The sequence below is a fragment of the Populus euphratica genome, unplaced genomic scaffold, assembly GCF_000495115.2.
Source record: "Populus euphratica unplaced genomic scaffold, PopEup_1.0 scaffold250.1, whole genome shotgun sequence".
Lineage (NCBI taxonomy): Eukaryota > Viridiplantae > Streptophyta > Magnoliopsida > Malpighiales > Salicaceae > Populus > Populus euphratica.
In genome coordinates, this window is record NW_011500005.1 from 3,845 (window position 1) to 20,767 (window position 16,923).

General features: G+C 35.9%; 4 protein-coding genes, 1 long non-coding RNA gene and 1 pseudogene across 5 annotated transcripts; 5 read left to right on the plus strand and 1 right to left on the minus strand.

Moving 5' to 3' along the window:
- Positions 1–1,540: 1,540 nt before the first annotated feature.
- On the plus strand, positions 1,541–2,646 carry LOC105141064 (steroid 5-alpha-reductase DET2-like). Its single transcript, XM_011048155.1, has 2 exons — positions 1,541–1,998; positions 2,099–2,646. Exons 1-2 carry the CDS (start codon positions 1,675–1,677, stop codon positions 2,567–2,569), a joined length of 795 nt encoding a protein of 264 aa, XP_011046457.1. The 5' UTR covers positions 1,541–1,674; the 3' UTR covers positions 2,570–2,646.
- A 336-nt stretch (positions 2,647–2,982) lies between these two features.
- On the plus strand, positions 2,983–4,659 carry LOC105141066 (steroid 5-alpha-reductase DET2-like; annotated as a pseudogene).
- A 1,200-nt stretch (positions 4,660–5,859) lies between these two features.
- On the minus strand, positions 5,860–7,145 carry LOC105141067 (uncharacterized). The gene is made up of 2 exons (XR_845298.1): positions 7,046–7,145; positions 5,860–6,382 (listed from the first exon to the last, which is right to left on the minus strand). It is a non-coding gene; the product is annotated as an uncharacterized LOC105141067 (long non-coding RNA).
- A 605-nt stretch (positions 7,146–7,750) lies between these two features.
- Positions 7,751–9,640, plus strand: LOC105141068 (inactive protein RESTRICTED TEV MOVEMENT 2-like). The gene is made up of 3 exons (XM_011048156.1): positions 7,751–7,814; positions 8,086–8,507; positions 8,675–9,640. The coding sequence occupies exons 2-3, from the start codon at positions 8,393–8,395 to the stop codon at positions 9,541–9,543; spliced, it is 984 nt and encodes a 327-aa protein (XP_011046458.1). The 5' UTR covers positions 7,751–7,814; positions 8,086–8,392; the 3' UTR covers positions 9,544–9,640.
- Positions 9,641–10,902: 1,262 nt separating this feature from the next.
- Positions 10,903–12,179, plus strand: LOC105141069 (uncharacterized). Its single transcript, XM_011048158.1, has 2 exons — positions 10,903–11,041; positions 11,201–12,179. The coding sequence occupies exons 1-2, from the start codon at positions 10,942–10,944 to the stop codon at positions 12,001–12,003; spliced, it is 903 nt and encodes a 300-aa protein (XP_011046460.1). The 5' UTR covers positions 10,903–10,941; the 3' UTR covers positions 12,004–12,179.
- A 939-nt stretch (positions 12,180–13,118) lies between these two features.
- On the plus strand, positions 13,119–13,912 carry LOC105141070 (uncharacterized). The gene is made up of 2 exons (XM_011048159.1): positions 13,119–13,358; positions 13,534–13,912. Exons 1-2 carry the CDS (start codon positions 13,265–13,267, stop codon positions 13,869–13,871), a joined length of 432 nt encoding a protein of 143 aa, XP_011046461.1. The 5' UTR covers positions 13,119–13,264; the 3' UTR covers positions 13,872–13,912.
- Positions 13,913–16,923: the final 3,011 nt, after the last annotated feature.

Here is a 16,923-nt window from a genome sequence, read left to right on the forward strand (position 1 = left end):
GGATGGTGGTGCCACCTGGGGTTGGTACGCCATTGGTTGAGTTGGCATCCTTTTGAGATTTAAAAGAGAGTGGAAGTCGGTGACAAAACAGAGTAGAGAAAAAAAATCTTCTTCTCCTATTCTCTACACGTCTAGAGGAAAAAAATAACAGATGATGCTGTTCAAAACTGCACCGTTTCAAGATTATTATTTGTTTGCATGAAACAACACCGTTTTGGACAAAACGTATCGTTTCATTTAAAAGAAAAAAAATGGCAAAAACATGTCAGAGTTCACATTAGTCTTCACTTTGTGATTGGTTCAATTGAGTCCTTAATTTCAATTTTGATTTTAAAAATCAATTCAATTACATCCCTGCTAAAAATCAAAAAGTGGCCTTGAAGTTGGTCGCCTTTTTCACTTTAGTCCTTGTTCTTGAAGTTATGTAATTTGACTCTCAATTGATACATAAACTTCTAATTTCTTCAATTAGGCCCTTGATCTGGTTTAAATTACAACCCCTTTATTTACACTTCTTTTCCAATTTGGTCATTGATTTTAGATTTCTTCAATTAAGTCCCTAATTGGCTATCAAACTTCAATATTTATGCAATTAAGCCCCTGATTTAACCAAATGAACTCTTAAAAATTATATTTGACCTCAAAACTATAATTTTCTTCAATTAAAGCTCAAATTAACTCCAAAATTAATTTTTCTTGCAATCAAAATCTTTATAAATTCAATTAAACTTTCAAATAAAATTTAATTGAGTCCATAAGAATCTGATTTTGAATTTTTCTTCCTCAAATTGAATTTTCTTTGTCAACAGGGCTTTCATCAATTAATAAAATAATGTCAAATTTTAATTTTTATATTTTTGGATATTCTCAACTAATTTTTAATCATTTTATGAGTATTCTATCCTTTTTTACTGTTTTTATTTTTTTGATTTTTTTCAAACGCATATACATTTTTTTAAGTTTTTTATGCAAGGACCGTTATAACATAAAACTTGCTCTTGTGAGTTTGCAAGAGATTGCCTTGCTAGAATTTTTAGGATTGTTTAATTTAATTATAACCAGCAAAACACAAGATTGCTTTACCAGTTTTTTTAATTATCGAACATAGAAGTGGATTTGTCAAAAGAGTCACGAAGGATGTCATTTGTGTACGTTGTGTTCTATAAAAATAATAATTAAAAAAAAACCCTAAAGGAAGCCATGCCACTTCTGGCAAGTGTCAACCGTGATAATGCCCTTTGTGATGCCTCGAGATACTAGTTTCTAGCTCAATCTCATGTAGCAAGCCTCCAAATTAAATTCGGCATAAGCCCATTTCTTCCTGTAGTCTTGAGATTTAACTAGTCTTCAATAAAAGGTCATAAAATCATTCCATGTGGCTCCATGCCAAGCCAGACAGAATACCATACAAAAACCAAAAGCATTCTTCAACCAGAACCTTGTTAGCCGCATATTTCCTTGGTCTCCGTACTTTTGGAAGTTTAATGCCAAAAAACCCTTACGTGTCCGCTTCTTATTCACAAGCGCAAGAAACTGCATGGTGATCCCCTGCTCAAGATCACATGGTTTTAAGGGCCTTAATTTCTCCGTTTAAATGCAAGGCATCAATCCGTCCATCACCCACCTCTTAGCTAAAGTTGCTCGATATTGCACAGAAAACAGAAGTCAAGAAACATGCTGCCCATGTTGCCGAGACTTTTCTTTCCACCTCCTTTCTTTATCAAAGCAATGTCAGTGATTTGTGTTCTGTCATTAGGAAATGTTGGGCTCTCAGAGATTAGAGGAAAGCACATGCAATACTCCAAATTCTTGAATATTGGTGAAAAGAAGCCCATCGAAAAAAAGATTCGAGTCTCCAGTAGAACTGGCATGCTCATTGCTTACACGCCAGCATTTCTTGCCGGTGCTGCTTCGTTCGGGCTCTTCCCAAATGAGGATCTCAGGTTTTTGTTGGTCAAATCCACTCTAACCTTCCATTTCTTCAAAAGAATACTTGAGGTAATTGATCTGCCCCAACCCTCTCTCTCTGTCTCTAGCAATTTGGCAGTCTAGTAAAGAAGAAGCCATGAGGTAACCAGAAATTTTTTTTCTTCACCAGGTGCTATTCGTTCACAGATACAGTGGAGGGATGGAAGTTGAGTCTCTGATCCCTATCACTCTTAGTTATTTCACATCCTCTGTGTTTATCATCAATGCTCAACACCTAGCACAAGGACTCCCAGAGCCAGAAATTGATTTGAAGTATCCAGGGATTGCATTGTTTGTAGCAGGAACCAGTGGTAACTTCTACCACCATCGTCTCCTTTCAAAACTGAGAAGCAAGGATGTCAAAGAATACAAGGTCCCCAAGGGAGGCTTATTTGACCTAGTGATTTGCCCTCACTATCTGTTCGAGATTCTTGGGTTCTTGGGGATCTCTCTCATAGCTCAAACATTGTATGCCCTTTCCTTCTTTGTTGGAACAACTCTTTACCTGGTGGGGAGGAGTTATGTCACTAGAAGATGGTACCTTTCACAGTTCAAAGACTTTTCCAAGGATGTAAAGGCTCTCATTCCTTCTGCATTTTAAACCTGTACAGAGACGAAAAACAAATTTGATGACTTTCCCAAGGATATCAACACAATCATTCCTTGCTTCTTTTTTTTTTTTAATGTTTCAAACATAGAATTGGAGTCATCAACATGTTTCACTCTGGAATTATGGCTCAGTGCTCCGTATCAAAAGGGTCACAAACCATGACTGTAAAACTCCATCCGGGGTATTATTTATTTATTTTTATTAAAATAAAATTATCGATGTTGATTCTCAAGTTTAGCCAAATCAATTGAGTTATAAATTAATCCGTCAGATTAATCATTTTTTTTTAAAAAACTAATATATTTTTTCGTTTAAATTAAAACCTATCATATTCTAAATTGTGGATTTTCCCTTTGCATGTGGAATGGCAGAAAACATATTTTTTCTTTTTATAGTTTAAGATTTAATTAATTAATATTATAATTTTTCATTATCATTGTCTTGAAGAAATGGGAAAAGTTAGCTTTTGCCTAATTAAAATCTTTTTTTTTTCAATTGAGATTTTTGTTTTCCCAATGAAGTTTTAGCCAACGAAGACCCTTTTTATTACCCTATACAGATTATCTTCTAATTCTGTTTGTAACTTTATTATTATTATTATTAACAATTGATTTACTTGTTAATTATATAGATTTGTTTCCATATGTTCCTCACTATATTTCTACTTATAACTTATAAAGATTGCTTATATTCATTCCAATTTATTAATAAATTTATTATTTTTCTTCACAACAATGATTATATATGCTTTCATGAACAATGTTCTAATATCATAGACTAGATACATTCCTTCTACATTTTTTTTTTTGGTAGAAATACATGCCCTGTTAAGATTTTGTTGTAAATATTTCTATGCAGAAGTAATTTACTTTTGTAGCTTTGAATTATATATTTACTGCCTTATCTTTCGGCATCACACTTGTATATATTGCCTTCTAATAAATAATATGAGCCTTCCCTAGTCTAGGTCGTCGAATGTTCAGTGCCAAAGAGTCCATGCTAAAGTGTTCGGTTCTTCTTCAACAGCATAGCAAACTAGGGCATTGCTCTGTTCAAATTAAGCAAGCCCGTCCACCTTCCTCGAAATTGCAAAGAAAACTGAAGTGAATACAAATGGAGTCCACGTTGCTGAAACTCTTATTTCCATCTCCTTTCCTTATCAAAGCAATGTCTGCGGTTCCTGTTGCGACATTAGGATATGTTGGGCTATCAGAGGTAAGAGGAAAGCACATATAGTACTCCAAATTTTTGAATATTGGTGAAAAGAAGCCCGTCGAGAAGACGATTCAAGTCTCTAGTAGAACTGGCATGCTTATTGCTTACACACCAGCATTTCTTGCCGGCGCTGCTTCGTTCGGGCTCTTCCCAAATGATGATCTCAGGTTTTTGTTGGTCAAATCCACTCTAACCTTCCATTTCTTCAAAAGAATACTTGAGGTAATTGATCTCCCTCCTCTCTCTCTCTGTCACTAGCAATTTGGCAGCCTATTGAAGAAGATAAACCATGAAGTAACCAAGAAAATGTTTTTGTTCACCAGGTGCTTTTTGTTCACAGATACAGTGGAGGGATGGAAGTTGAGTCCGTGGGTCCTATCACTCTTAGTTATTTCACATCCTCTGTGTTTGTCATCTATGCTCAACTCCTAGCACAAGGACTCCCGGAGCCAGCTATTGATTTGATGTATCCAGGGCTTTTGTTGTTTCTAATAGGAATTAGCGGTAACTTCTACCACCACTGTCTGCTTTCCAAGCTCAGAAGCAAGGATGAAAAAGAATACAAGGTCCCCAAGGGAGGCTTATTTGACCTCGTGATTTGCCCTCACTATCTGTTCGAGATCCTTGGGATCTTGGGGATCTCTCTCACAGCTCAAACATTGTATGCCTTTTCTTTCTTTGTTGGAACAACTCTTTACCTGTCAGGGAGGAGTTATTCCACTAGAAGATGGTACCTATCACAGTTCAAAGATTTTCCCAAGGATATAAAAGCTCTCATTCCTTTACTATTTTGAACATGTAAAGGTTTAGAAGGAGAAGGAAGAAATTAGAATGAAAAATAAGAAATCAAAATATATTTTAATTTCTATACTGCATTTGGAATGATATTAAAAAATCAAAATATATTCCAAAGTTTATATTTTTTTTCTTAAGATGAAAAAAATTATGATTATAAAGAATATTCTACAACCGTGATAGAGTGATTTTAGCAATAGAATACTAGTAAATTAACAATAAAAGAAATGAACTATATAATTGTATTTAATTTATTCTTAAAAAAATGTTGTGTTTTCAATCCATTCTTCAGTCAGATTTTCACTATTAAAATTATATACGACCAAGTTGGATTTTAAATTTCCAAAACACGTTCTAATTATTTTTCCAAGGAAATGACAAATTTTTTTTTTTTTACAAAACTTGTAAGAATAATAAATCTCAGCTTATTCCTAATTGGATTCCCAGTTCGCCCTCTCTTACTCTATCTAGAGGTTTCATATGCACTCTCATCGAGCAATTGCTTCTCATTCTCATCAATCCATTACATCTAACCAAACAGTACCTAAGAACAGAAACCGAGCTACAACATACGTTAATACAAGTGAGCAGTTATCCTGCAATCTTTTCCATGAACGTAGACCGGCACTGGATGTTGCCAGGAAAACTTACCGTGGTCCAAGGGGCAGATTTTCTGTCTTTTATACCATCCAGTCCCCCGTCAGCAAACATTGATACAGAAACGGAGACTATGACAAAAGAAAGGCATTACGTTAATGGCGTAACTATTAGATTGCGATTGCTTGCCGAGCATTCCGACACTAACAGTGGTAACTGCATGACAATCTCATGCTTGCTGTGCCTTGCACAGCAATGGGGTGCAACCACTTGGCAACCTCAGAGTTTACCAGAACCCCAGTCCTTTAATTGGGGTAAAAACCTCCTGATTTAGCTCCCAGAAAATGCAAGTTCTGAATCAAGACCAAATGGACGAAATAACCACACATAAATTGGCAGTGGGATTATATCAAAACCATGAACGATTTTTCCCAAAAAAAGCATACAAGAATGCAAGGTATTACCCTTGTGAATTGACAATACCTGCACAGGTAAAACTAAAGTGTACAAATGGAAAAGGACTTTCAATCATAGCGTAAATGCAATTCCAGATTACTGGAGTAAACAAAGAAAGCCAAAACCATTTTTATAGGCATTTCAGTTGGAACGTGTGGCAACAAGGTCCATAGTAAAATCACAGAAAGCGGGGGGAAAAGCACCAGCTACAAATTTGCTACAAGAAAACCATACATGGAAGACGGGAGTCCCATATCCCAAAATCAGGACTTTTATGCTGAGATAACAGGTATTGAATTGAAAAAAGCAAGGCATTATAAGTTGCAGAAAACTTAATTTTAACAAGACTTGCAGGTTTGAACTGAACTTAAGACATGCAAAGCATTCTTACATATGACTCATAAATCCCGAATCCCAGTCTTGATAATCAAACTGTAAGCAAAAACAATGAGCACTCACTAGCTAGTACAGAACAAAACAGTCCTGATTGATTACCAGCAAAACTAGGATGACAATCTTGTACCAAAACAGCATGATGCCCATCAACGGAGTCTCCTAGCTTCTCTCTCAGACTCAAGCAAGGTAAGAATGTCACCTTCTCTAACAGGTCCCTTGACGTTCCTCATTATGAAACGGTTCTGGTCATCAATAAACTTGACTCTAACCTGAGTAACCTGTCCTCGAGATCCAGTCCTTCCCATAATTTTCACCACCACAGCATGCTTAATTTGACTATCCATTCTACACAAAAACAAACACAAGACAAACTCAGTCTCATCCAGTCAAAGCTTACATGTGGCTTAAATAGCAATCACCAAATCTCCAATTCAAATTGCTAAAAAACAAAGAAAACCAACTTGAGAAAACTCATCAGAGAAAAAAATAGGATCAGTTAATAAAGTTATCAACTTACAGTAACAACTGATACCAAACCCTAAGAAGCAAGAACTAACATACAATACATAATGAAAGAAGCCAATCAAATCATAAAAGAAGCTAAATTTGCAAAACATAGGATTATCAATTCCAAATAACTAAAATAAACAGAACCCACTTGAGAAAAAATACATAAAGAAAACCCACTTGACCAAAAAACCAGAATCACATAATAAAATTCTAAACTTGAAGCACAAAACAGAGGAACAAGAACAACAAAGACCAAACTTTACACGCAAATACTAACATTCTCTACTTTAACAAACAAGTCAATGGAACCCGAAAATGGGATTAATCAGAAACACAAAGTCCCTAACCCATTAGCCAAAGAAACTAAGAATCAGATCAAACTCTAAACATAAAAACGAAGAACCAAAACTGCAAAGACCAAACTTTTCAAGCTAAGCTAAACATGTACAGTATTAAAACAATAATCAAATATATAAAAGAAGCTAAGGTTTACGATACCTGAAGTAGCTAGGGATGGAGAGAGAGACGCGGCTGCTGCTGGGTTCTCACAATCAAAGCAATGAGAGAAACAAAAACCCTAGAGAGGCAAAGATGTCATACGGGCGTTCTTATATATACAGATGAGGGCATAATTGTCATTTAATTATCTTCAGCACAAAGACCATACTGAGCCCCCGATTCTCAATTAGATCTCCAAACAAAAATAATTCTCAACTGGGTCTTCCATCTATAAGACATTACTTAATCAACCCTCTTAGTATTTTTTTTTCCCTTTAAAATCATAAAAAACATTTAAAGAGAAAATTTTAAGTATTTATAAAGTGATTCTCATATAATTTTAAATTTCTATTTGGCTGATGTTTTAGGTTAGAAAAATAGTAACCTGTGTAGCATGAAAATAGAGATTTTTAATAACTATTTATTTGAGAAAATTTTATAATAAATTTATATTCTTTTGAAACAGAAGATATGGAAGAAAATGTTTTCTCGACTCTACTGTTCTAGTTTCTTCTATTTTTAAAGATCAATCAAACGCTATTTAAAAGAACTTAAAATTAAACTTTTTTTTTTAATTGTAACCATAGTTGTTAAACAGTTAGTTTTAAGATACATTACGTAGAATTTGTTCTGTGAAGAGAGTTGTTGCTTGCTTGAAATTGATCTTCAGTACTTATCCAATAGTGGCAATCCCCTGGTGAACACTTCTGTTTATCAGGCACCGATTTTTCCACTAAAATTCTTTAGTCGAGACCCACTTTTTTTTATTGTGCTGATTCTGTCTTCAGGTTTCCATTTGTCCGTAAGAATATTCAGTAGAACATTCATCCTTGGGCAGTACTTACAAATTTCTGTAAAAGCAAGCATCGTTCTGAGGCCTTCGAGTTTCCTTGTTTGGTAGATTTTGTTACCTGCATTTCTTTGCCTCCCCGACATTTTTATTCCCGGCCTGTCTCTTGACTTGTCAGAAATGTCTTTGCGTATTGCTAATGACGGTAACTTGAGCTTTCTGTCAAGCTTAGATCCGAAAGGGTCAAAAGGTACGGCAGAATTCCTTACCAAAAGAAAACTCAGAGCAGAAATGTCTCTAACGTCAAGAAATCAACCTAGCTTGGTCTAAGTGTCAAGATTTTGAGTACTAGGCAAACAAAGAACTTCAGCTTTATTTATTAAGCAGGTTATGCCTCATACATGATCATGGGATACTAGAAGAAAATCTCATAAAAAAGCAGAAACTAAATCAATCAAGAAAGAATAGTTTCCCTGTTAAGAAAGCCTAAAAGCCAGCCTTTAGCAATTAGCGAAAACCAAAGAGAAGCGAACGCGAGAGAGGAATCGAAGAAATAAATGGCTAAGAGGACACGCAGTGGGGGATCTGCTACTATCCAGTATGAGGATTTTCAACCCGATTATGCATGGAAGGAAGAAGAGGGGGCAAGTGTTCTGCGTATTCATCTTCCTGGTGAGCTTTACCATTTATTTTTAGGCTTAATAACCCGTTCCGAACGATTGTTTGCGATTAACTTCACAATGCTCTAAATCTTTCAGAATTGGGATGAGTGGAAGTTTTGAAGATGATGTTAAAGAGACATCATTTTTTTTATTATAATTTCTTTCCTGATTATGTAGACTTTCTTAAGGAGCAGTTGAAAATCACTTACGTGGGTTCCTCCCGAAACGTTCGAGTTACTGGAGAAAAACCACTTGCTTACAAACGATTCGATCAGACTTTTCCCGCTCCAGAAAATTGTGAGGTGACTAAAATTCAAGGCGCGTTCCGTGATGGAACTCTTTTGATTACAATTCCTAAAGCAACCAGCACACAACCTCACTCTGAAGAAGAAGCAAAGGTAACCAAAGAGGCTTCTCTGCCTTCAAAAGATGCCTTAGCAGAGAAGCCTATGACTTCTCAAGTCTCTCAAAAACCTGCAATGGAGCAAAAGGCACAGAAGGCTATGGAGGACACTGCAAGCTTTGCTAGCCCTCAAGAAGCCTTGAAAGATGAAAAGTCTCAAAAGGGGAAAGCAGAAGTCCCACCAAAAGTTGATACCATGAAGCAGAAAGATGAAAGCAGAAAGATGCCAGCAGAACCAGTCAAGGAGAAGACTTCGTTTGAACAAGAGGAAAGCATTAAAAAAACAACAGAATCTCTGACAACTGAAAGTGATGGAGGCTACAAGAAAAGGAAAGAATCACTGTTGACTAGTGAAAATGCTCCCCTTGAAACCTCGGAGAAAGACAAAGAAAAGAGTGCTAAATTTGCTGCTGCTGGTACCGAGGAGAAGCCGAAGCGGGATTTCAATATTGCAGGCAAAGTCAAGGACGTGAAGAATGGAGCAGCATCTGCTGCAAAGAATACCATGAAAGGACTTCGCACGATGGAGATAAGTGAAGAAAGGCAATCAATGGTGAATATGGGTGTGGCAGTCCTAGCGATTGTAGCACTTGGAGCTTTCATAGCTTACAGCTATCGATCACGTGAAACTTCCAAAGACTAATTCTTTCAATTTCATGCACTAAGTTGTATACGTATTTGTATTTTACTATAATAATATTCTGACCTCAAATAATTATATAAATCATTACCTTCACTAATTTTTTGTTTGCTCTTTCAAACCCTTAATCATAAACTGAGAATGTGTTTTCCCAGCCAAAGGCAGATAGGACTCCACAATCATATGAACAAGGTAGTGTAATCACTGCAGCCCAAGGAGAGAATCCCTCGTATGTTTGTAAAGTACAATAAAATCATACCCTATAGTCATGCATGACGAAAAGGTTAAAGCTCATTTGAAGGAGACCAGCAAAGAAATTTTTTGAAAAATAAATAACATCATTTTATATAAATTTTTGAAAAATATTCATTAAAATTAACCTAGATAAATCTTACTGGAGCTTAACTGAATTATCTGAGTCGAGGATTAGCATGCCAGTCACTGTATCAAGTTTTCAAATGATTTGAAGCTCAGATAGAATTCGATGATTTAGAATAGAAATTTTTATTTGGGCCAGAAATTTTTCACAAGCCTAGCCCAACAGAATAATCCTTAAATTTCTATAATTCAAGTGCATGTAATAGTTATATAAATGCAGTAAAAACATGTAAATAAAGAAAAAAAATGATTTGAAAAATTTATTCTAGAAATTTCAGGTAATTAATTTTTTTCTTGTATTTCTTAAAAAGATATATTCATTGTCAATGTTCAAGTGGAGGCAACCTTTGAAGAAAAAAAAATTAATTCAATACCACTGAATCACTTTATGCACACAAGAAATTCAATTTCATTAATGATTTTTTTTAATTATTTTTCATGATAATATTCTTTCAAAATTAGTTTGACCCAGATGACTATGTTTGTTCCCAGTACTTGCTATCACCCTCTAATTTAGAGGCCAAAATATTGAAACACACAAGAAGCACACATAACTATCAAAAGAATTTTGTAAATTAGAGTTCATGATTGACACAACTATGGTGATAATATTGAGTAATGGGCAACAGATTTAGGATACAATTGATTAATCTTGAACTTTTGACACTTAATTGAAATTTGCATATAGTTGGGGGATTTATTTGTTGTTATGAAAATACGATTAATTTCAAATGGGGAAAGTGCCTAGCTATCCCTTCTTCTTCTTTTTTATTGAAATATTTTTATAATTCATGGAAAACCTTGTATCTGCGCAGAAACTTTATGGAAAGCCTACAGGCCAAGGAGAGAATCCCTGTCCTAATTCATTGTGTATAGAGGAAGTAGAGGGACCAAAGTTAGAATAGACTCCACGTCAAGAAAACCCAAAACCTGTGTATATATGTATATATAGATAGATAGATCAATTGTGACAACATGTTCATTGAGAGAGATACGAGTAGATGAATTAGTTGGTAAATTGTTATGGCCGTACATCAACCCGTTCGATCGCGATCCCTTTTCGTACCGAAAACGGAAAGGATAGAGGAAGATGAAGCTCTTATATTGCGTGTTCATCTAGCTGGTAGGTTAAGAATATTTCTTGTTTTGTACTAAACCAGATTTTCCTACGGTAACAATTTGATTTTTGATCATGAACATTTCTCATTTAAACTGTGGTATTATTATTATTATTTTACAATATTTTGTAAGCTTATTTTCTGGTAACCCATGCACTATGCAGGTTTCTCTGAGAAGGATATAGATTGTAGGATAATTGCACCATCACATTATATCAGAGTATGTAGTGATCCTGCACTGAAAAACTGGCACTTCAATACAGTTTTTGAGAGCATTCCGGAGAAATTCAACCTCAATGAAGCAAAAACCAAGTTTGATGATGGAATTTTCACCATCAAAGTTCCAAAAGTAGTTTCTGCAGAGATGAGTGCTGGTGCTAGGGCATTAGAGGCCACGGCAAGACAAAAGGCTCCTAGCCTGCAAGAAAGTGATGCAAGCAAGTCAGGGTCTCAAAAAAGTGAAGATGTTGCTGCAAATCAACAAGCTCGGACAACCAGTGTAGATACAGAAATTACAGAAGCCAAAGATGTTGAAGGTGAAATTAAAGGCATGGATGGACAAGTATCTCAAAAGGGTCAAGATCAAATCCCTTCCAAAGCTAATTTTCCATTATTGCTTACCAGAAAGATGGAAATAGATTATCAAAGCACTGTAGGGCAAGTTGGTGATCAGAATGCCAATATTGAAAAGGACAAGGAGAAGAGTGCTGAAATTGTTGATCAAGAGAAAAAAGGGGAAGGAAAGGATATGGAGAGGAGAGCTGAGGGTGTTGATCACGTAAAGGAAGGGGAAGCAAAGGATATGGAGAATGCAACTTCTTCTTCTAGCAAGTCTGCGGACAACAATGTAACAACGGTTGTGACCGAAAGGCGATATATAATAGGGAAATACAGCATGATCTCATTGATTATGGCAATTGGAGCTTATGTATTCTATAACATCCATGGCCAATCTAGAAAGAAATAACCTGTAAAATGAATATGAATATGTCTGCACATCAGCAATATATATTGGATCAATTCAACAAGAATAGCACTAACTATTTAGTTTGATTCACTAACCTTTATATATCTGCACTATTCTTTACATAAACATGCAACATGACTTGCGTGGTACTGGCACCTACGAGGCAGTTAAATTTACACTGTATTTGAAGCAGGTCTCATCTGTAGTTTAATATACTTCCAATTCTTAACGGCTGAGATAAACTATGGCTACAATTTTCTTATCCATGAATAAACAATGAGCTAGACTGCTAGACACCATGCTTCAATTGTTCTCGGGACCATGTTTTAACTTCTCAAACGTCTTACACAAGCCTATAGTAACCCTGTATACTGTCTTCTAATGATAAAACTAGTATCCTTGTTCCCTCTGTCATTGACCTCTAAGTTCCCACTCTTCTGCACCTATCACCTATCGATTGTACCCAACTAACTCAACTAATCAACCATCTAACTATTTCCATCCCATTGTAAGGCAGTGTTTAGTTATTATTCTATAATAGAAAAGATGAAAATGACAGGAAAAAAAAAACATGTCTTTTTGTATTTTCTATTTTAAAAGTACTAAAATTCACTTCAGAACTATTCAAAGATATTTATATTAGATTCTTATCTTTGTTTTTTTAACCAAACATGTTTTTATCTTTTTCTATATTTATTCCTTCTATTTTACGACACTAATTAATTCCCATCAGGAACAAGAATGGCTATGATATAATGGTGGATGTTCCTTATCCCTTAAATACATTAGCCTTGTGCATGTAATAGTACTAGACAGTCTAGAATAAAGTATAGAATTCTCTTGTATGTTAATATGCTTAGTCTCTCCGATCAACTAAAAGAAGTTTGTACGCCTCACAAAAAGCATGACTGGCTCATACTCTACCATGCCATGGAAAGACAGACAGACCAAAGAAAGAATCCCTCCTTTTTTCTATGTAGTAAGCTATACCTCGTAAAGTCCAAGAGGCTATTAAAATCCATTAAAATAAGCGAAGCAAACAAGAAAGAATATCCTGACTACCTATAAAACCAGAAACCGAACATGCAATCTTAAACATTGTCACATAGGTGTGTGTCTGTATATATATTGAATCATTATAGCTGAAATAGAGAAAACCTTTCTGTGTTTCGAAAACAAAGAAAAACCCAAGATACATACAAGTGTAGAAATGGCCACGACTGATCGACGAGATGGATAAACTAGATATGCTGCATAACCTATGTCTAAGCCTTTGGAGTGCTACAACTACCTTCAGCCAGCCTCAGAATGGAAGGAGGAAGATGGAGCTCTAGTTTTACTTGTTCGGATTCCTAGTAGGTTCCAATTGTCTGTAGATGTGTATTTTTTTTTTGGACTCAATTCTGTGATTATATAATCATATTCGTAAGTTTTTTGGACTTGATCACTTAGTTAAAAAAGGTCACCTATTTTTCAGATTTCTGCTCACTTTTTTCTTGGAAAAAGATTTAACGGAGATTAATTATGAAGGTGTCCGTCATGAGCAATTAGGGGTCACGATAGAATCCACAAATGAAATCAAAGTGTCTGGAGAATACACTCCAGCAGGAGATAACAGAACCGTTCGGTTCAGTGCTGTGTATGGCCCCTTTCCTGATAACTTTAGCTCAAGTGAACTGACAGTTGATCAACTCTTAGAATCAGAATTCCAAAAATCATCACTGCTGCACAGATCGGTCCTAAAGAGTCGCAGGCCACGACAAGCCAAGAGGTTGCTAGCCTTCAAGAAACCGGAGACGAGCAGAAGGGTCAAAATAATGGAGAGACTGCAAAATTTGCTGATGACAGAGAAACTACTGCTGGGCTAGGTAGCGGTAGTGTTCAACCAGAGGCCAACAAGAATGAACAACATCCGAAAGAAAAGATGTGGCTACAGCCAGAAACTCTGTCGGAGGATGTTAAGTGGGAATTGAAGGAAGAAGAAAGCTCATCTTTTCTACTTATTCATCTTCTTAGTGAGTTAGACAGTTTATTTTAGGTGTTCTTATAGCTGAAGCTTAGGTTAGTTAAACAGGATCCCCTTTCTTCTTTTTTTGCAGATTTCCGGGAGGACCAAGTGAAGATTATTCCCTTGCCTTCATCCCATGCCTTTCAAGTTCATGCAGAGCGAGCACTTGTTAGTAATAGAAGGAGAAGGTTCAATCGAGATTTTCCTGTTCCAGAAAATTGTGATGTGAATAAAATGCAGGCTAGGTTCCAGGCTGGAGTTTTCATCATTGAAGTTCCAAAAGCAACACCAGACAACCTTGCCCTGAAGCTACCGACAAGGCTCCAATCCCTCCAAACTTAGCTGCCTCTTCAAGCGTTGGTGAAGAAAAAGGTAAGCCAAATTCACAGGAGGGTATAGAAGAAGCTGCAAGCAGGGAGCCTCCAAGGGTCCGGAGCGTCATAATAGAGAAAAAGCCAAACCACCGAATGAAGTTGTACCCTTGAAGTAATCGATGAGAAATCAGAAGTGGAAGATTCTGAAGCTCCAAGCCCTCTAAAAGACACAAGCAAACCAATAGCTCAAAAGGGTGAAGACGAAGCTCTTTGATTCGAAAAGTTACTTCTTCATTGGAAATACATAATAAGGAATATATATTATCCTAATAAAGCAAGGGATGTGGAGAAATTATCACTGTTAAGATTAATAAAAAATAATCTTTATTCACATGTGATCATGCCATGCTCCTTTAGATTGGATCATGGCTGCAGATGTGATAGTTGTGGATTTATATACCTACTTCTAATAATAAATTGTTTAAAAGAAACCAAGTTTAAAAGCTCCCTTCTTTTAATAACGGTTTTCTGACCAGTTCTTAACCCAGATCGCCTGTCCGGATCTTATAACTAAACATGTATAATATAACAGTACAAAACAGTTAATATTTTTCTTTTTTGCTAAATGATATAAAAACCAGTTTCATATCCATGACAGAAGCTCTAGTTACGTCTCCCTCTCAACTTATGTCTTCTGCTTCTGACAACAATGAATTTTCCCTTAATCCAATAATGACATATGGTCCCTGCTGCAGCGATAATTAATGATCGTAATATGTTGTTTAGTGTTAGAATTTTGTTGAAGGTATTCGGAATATCGGCGTAACCCAGATCATCCTCATGATTTTGAGAGTGGACGAGCATGTATCTGGAAGACAAAAACCCGCTACTTTTCCATGTTGCAATGATGTAATTCGGTTCAAATAGATGAAAGTTGGGTCAATTTAGCAGTGGATGTGTGATATGCACGGATGATTATGAAAAGCGGGAGGACTGCTGCGCTCTTTCCTCGTGCAAACATCTTAAAGCAATGTCCAGACAAAAATCAGAGCTGCCCTTTGACATAGACGAAAGCAAAAATAAAGATAAAATTGAAGCTGAATAGTGTTTTCACTAAAAAAGGAAAACACAACAGAAAATCCAAAATTATAAACGGAAGAAGTAAAGCAAACCGAAAGAAAAAGCAATGGAGATCATGAATGGAAGCAGGGTAATGCCATCAAAGTCATTCGTGCCTGTACAACTGATACTCGAAACAGCAAGCATTTCTTAAGCAGGAGGTAGCATACAAAAATTAGAAATCTGGTAAAAAAGATAAACAGATATAGCACAATAGTAGAGACTGAAGGCTCGCAAAACATAATTGATAGTGATCATGACATCCAAAAAAATGAATTGAAGGCAAATACGCTAAGATGATAGAAATCTGCTAAAACTATATATAATTGCACTACATGATCTGATGGGAATTCCTTACAGATTACATAAAAGATTCGTGTTGATTGACCAAGGAAAATAAGAGCACCCACCAAATGATAAACCGAGCACGACAGATATAAAGAAAAACTTCAAGCAATACTGGGAGTCGACAAAGTGGACAGGTCTGGTTCTGAACAAGCCATTCTTTAAGGCAACCTGAATGGAAAACATGCTTGCACAAAGACATGGCCTGGCAATCCTCTCCCTCCTGGAAATCCTCCAGGCATATCACGCAACCATTAGTTCTTGATGTAACTATCCTTTCATCATCGCTTTGAACACGAGTTAGATGCAATATCAATAATGAAACTGTAGCAAGTTGTCGTCTTCTAGCTTCCTCTACTCTTTCAAGATCATGAGGATGTTGATCTTCAAACTGTGGACTCAGAGTTACTTCTCTCTCAAGATCCCGAAAATGTTGATCTTTTTCACGATGCCAATGCACACAAATTGGTATGAGTGCAAGAATAAAGACAGCCGCTACAAACACAATAAGGATGGACACGGAAAGAACGAGATCTAGCATGGATATGGAGTATGAAACTGATTTTTTCTATACTTCTATATATATATATATAGAGAGAGAGAGAGAGAGGGTTAGGGTTACAATCCACGGAAATTCTTCTTTTTTCCTCCTACTACAAGGAAACTACGTTGTCTGTTCTATGCAAGTATATTTTATGAATCTTTCTCCTTAACGGCTTAGGAAACAATCCATGCAATATAGGAAACTTCACTTTAGCCCCTAAGTTTATAATGAATTTCATCCTGAAATTAATCATTCTCTATCTTACAATGTTATCCTGACATGCAATTAATGTTAATGTAAGTCACCAGCTCTCTTTAATTCATACAGATTACTACAAGAATCAGTCTTAGAATAATCTTCAAAATTTTTCAATGAATGATTAATTAATTATTGCATAAATGAAGATGAGTTTGAATTATTGATTATTTTTTTGGGAATAATTACAAAAAAGCTATTGTGTATTACAAAATAAATGTAGGGATTCCATACCTTTTTGTCATAGCTCTAAGGAACGACAACCTTGGGAGCCTCTAAGGTGCGTATACACTTAAAAAAAATCAAATTTTATAACACATGGTTAAAGGTTTCGT

Excerpts from the sequence above, each read along its gene's own strand:
- LOC105141064 (XM_011048155.1), top strand. The coding sequence starts at position 1,675 with ATGCTGCCCATGTTGCCGAGACTTTTCTTTCCACCTCCTTTCTTTATC. Across the intron at positions 1,999-2,098 it reads TCTTCAAAAGAATACTTGAG|GTGCTATTCGTTCACAGATA; the intron begins GTAATTGATCTG and ends TTTCTTCACCAG.
- LOC105141068 (XM_011048156.1), top strand. The coding sequence starts at position 8,393 with ATGGCTAAGAGGACACGCAGTGGGGGATCTGCTACTATCCAGTATGAG. Across the intron at positions 8,508-8,674 it reads TCTGCGTATTCATCTTCCTG|ACTTTCTTAAGGAGCAGTTG; the intron begins GTGAGCTTTACC and ends CTGATTATGTAG.
- LOC105141069 (XM_011048158.1), top strand. The coding sequence starts at position 10,942 with ATGGCCGTACATCAACCCGTTCGATCGCGATCCCTTTTCGTACCGAAA. Across the intron at positions 11,042-11,200 it reads ATTGCGTGTTCATCTAGCTG|GTTTCTCTGAGAAGGATATA; the intron begins GTAGGTTAAGAA and ends TGCACTATGCAG.
- LOC105141070 (XM_011048159.1), top strand. The coding sequence starts at position 13,265 with ATGTCTAAGCCTTTGGAGTGCTACAACTACCTTCAGCCAGCCTCAGAA. Across the intron at positions 13,359-13,533 it reads TTTACTTGTTCGGATTCCTA|GTGTCCGTCATGAGCAATTA; the intron begins GTAGGTTCCAAT and ends TTAATTATGAAG.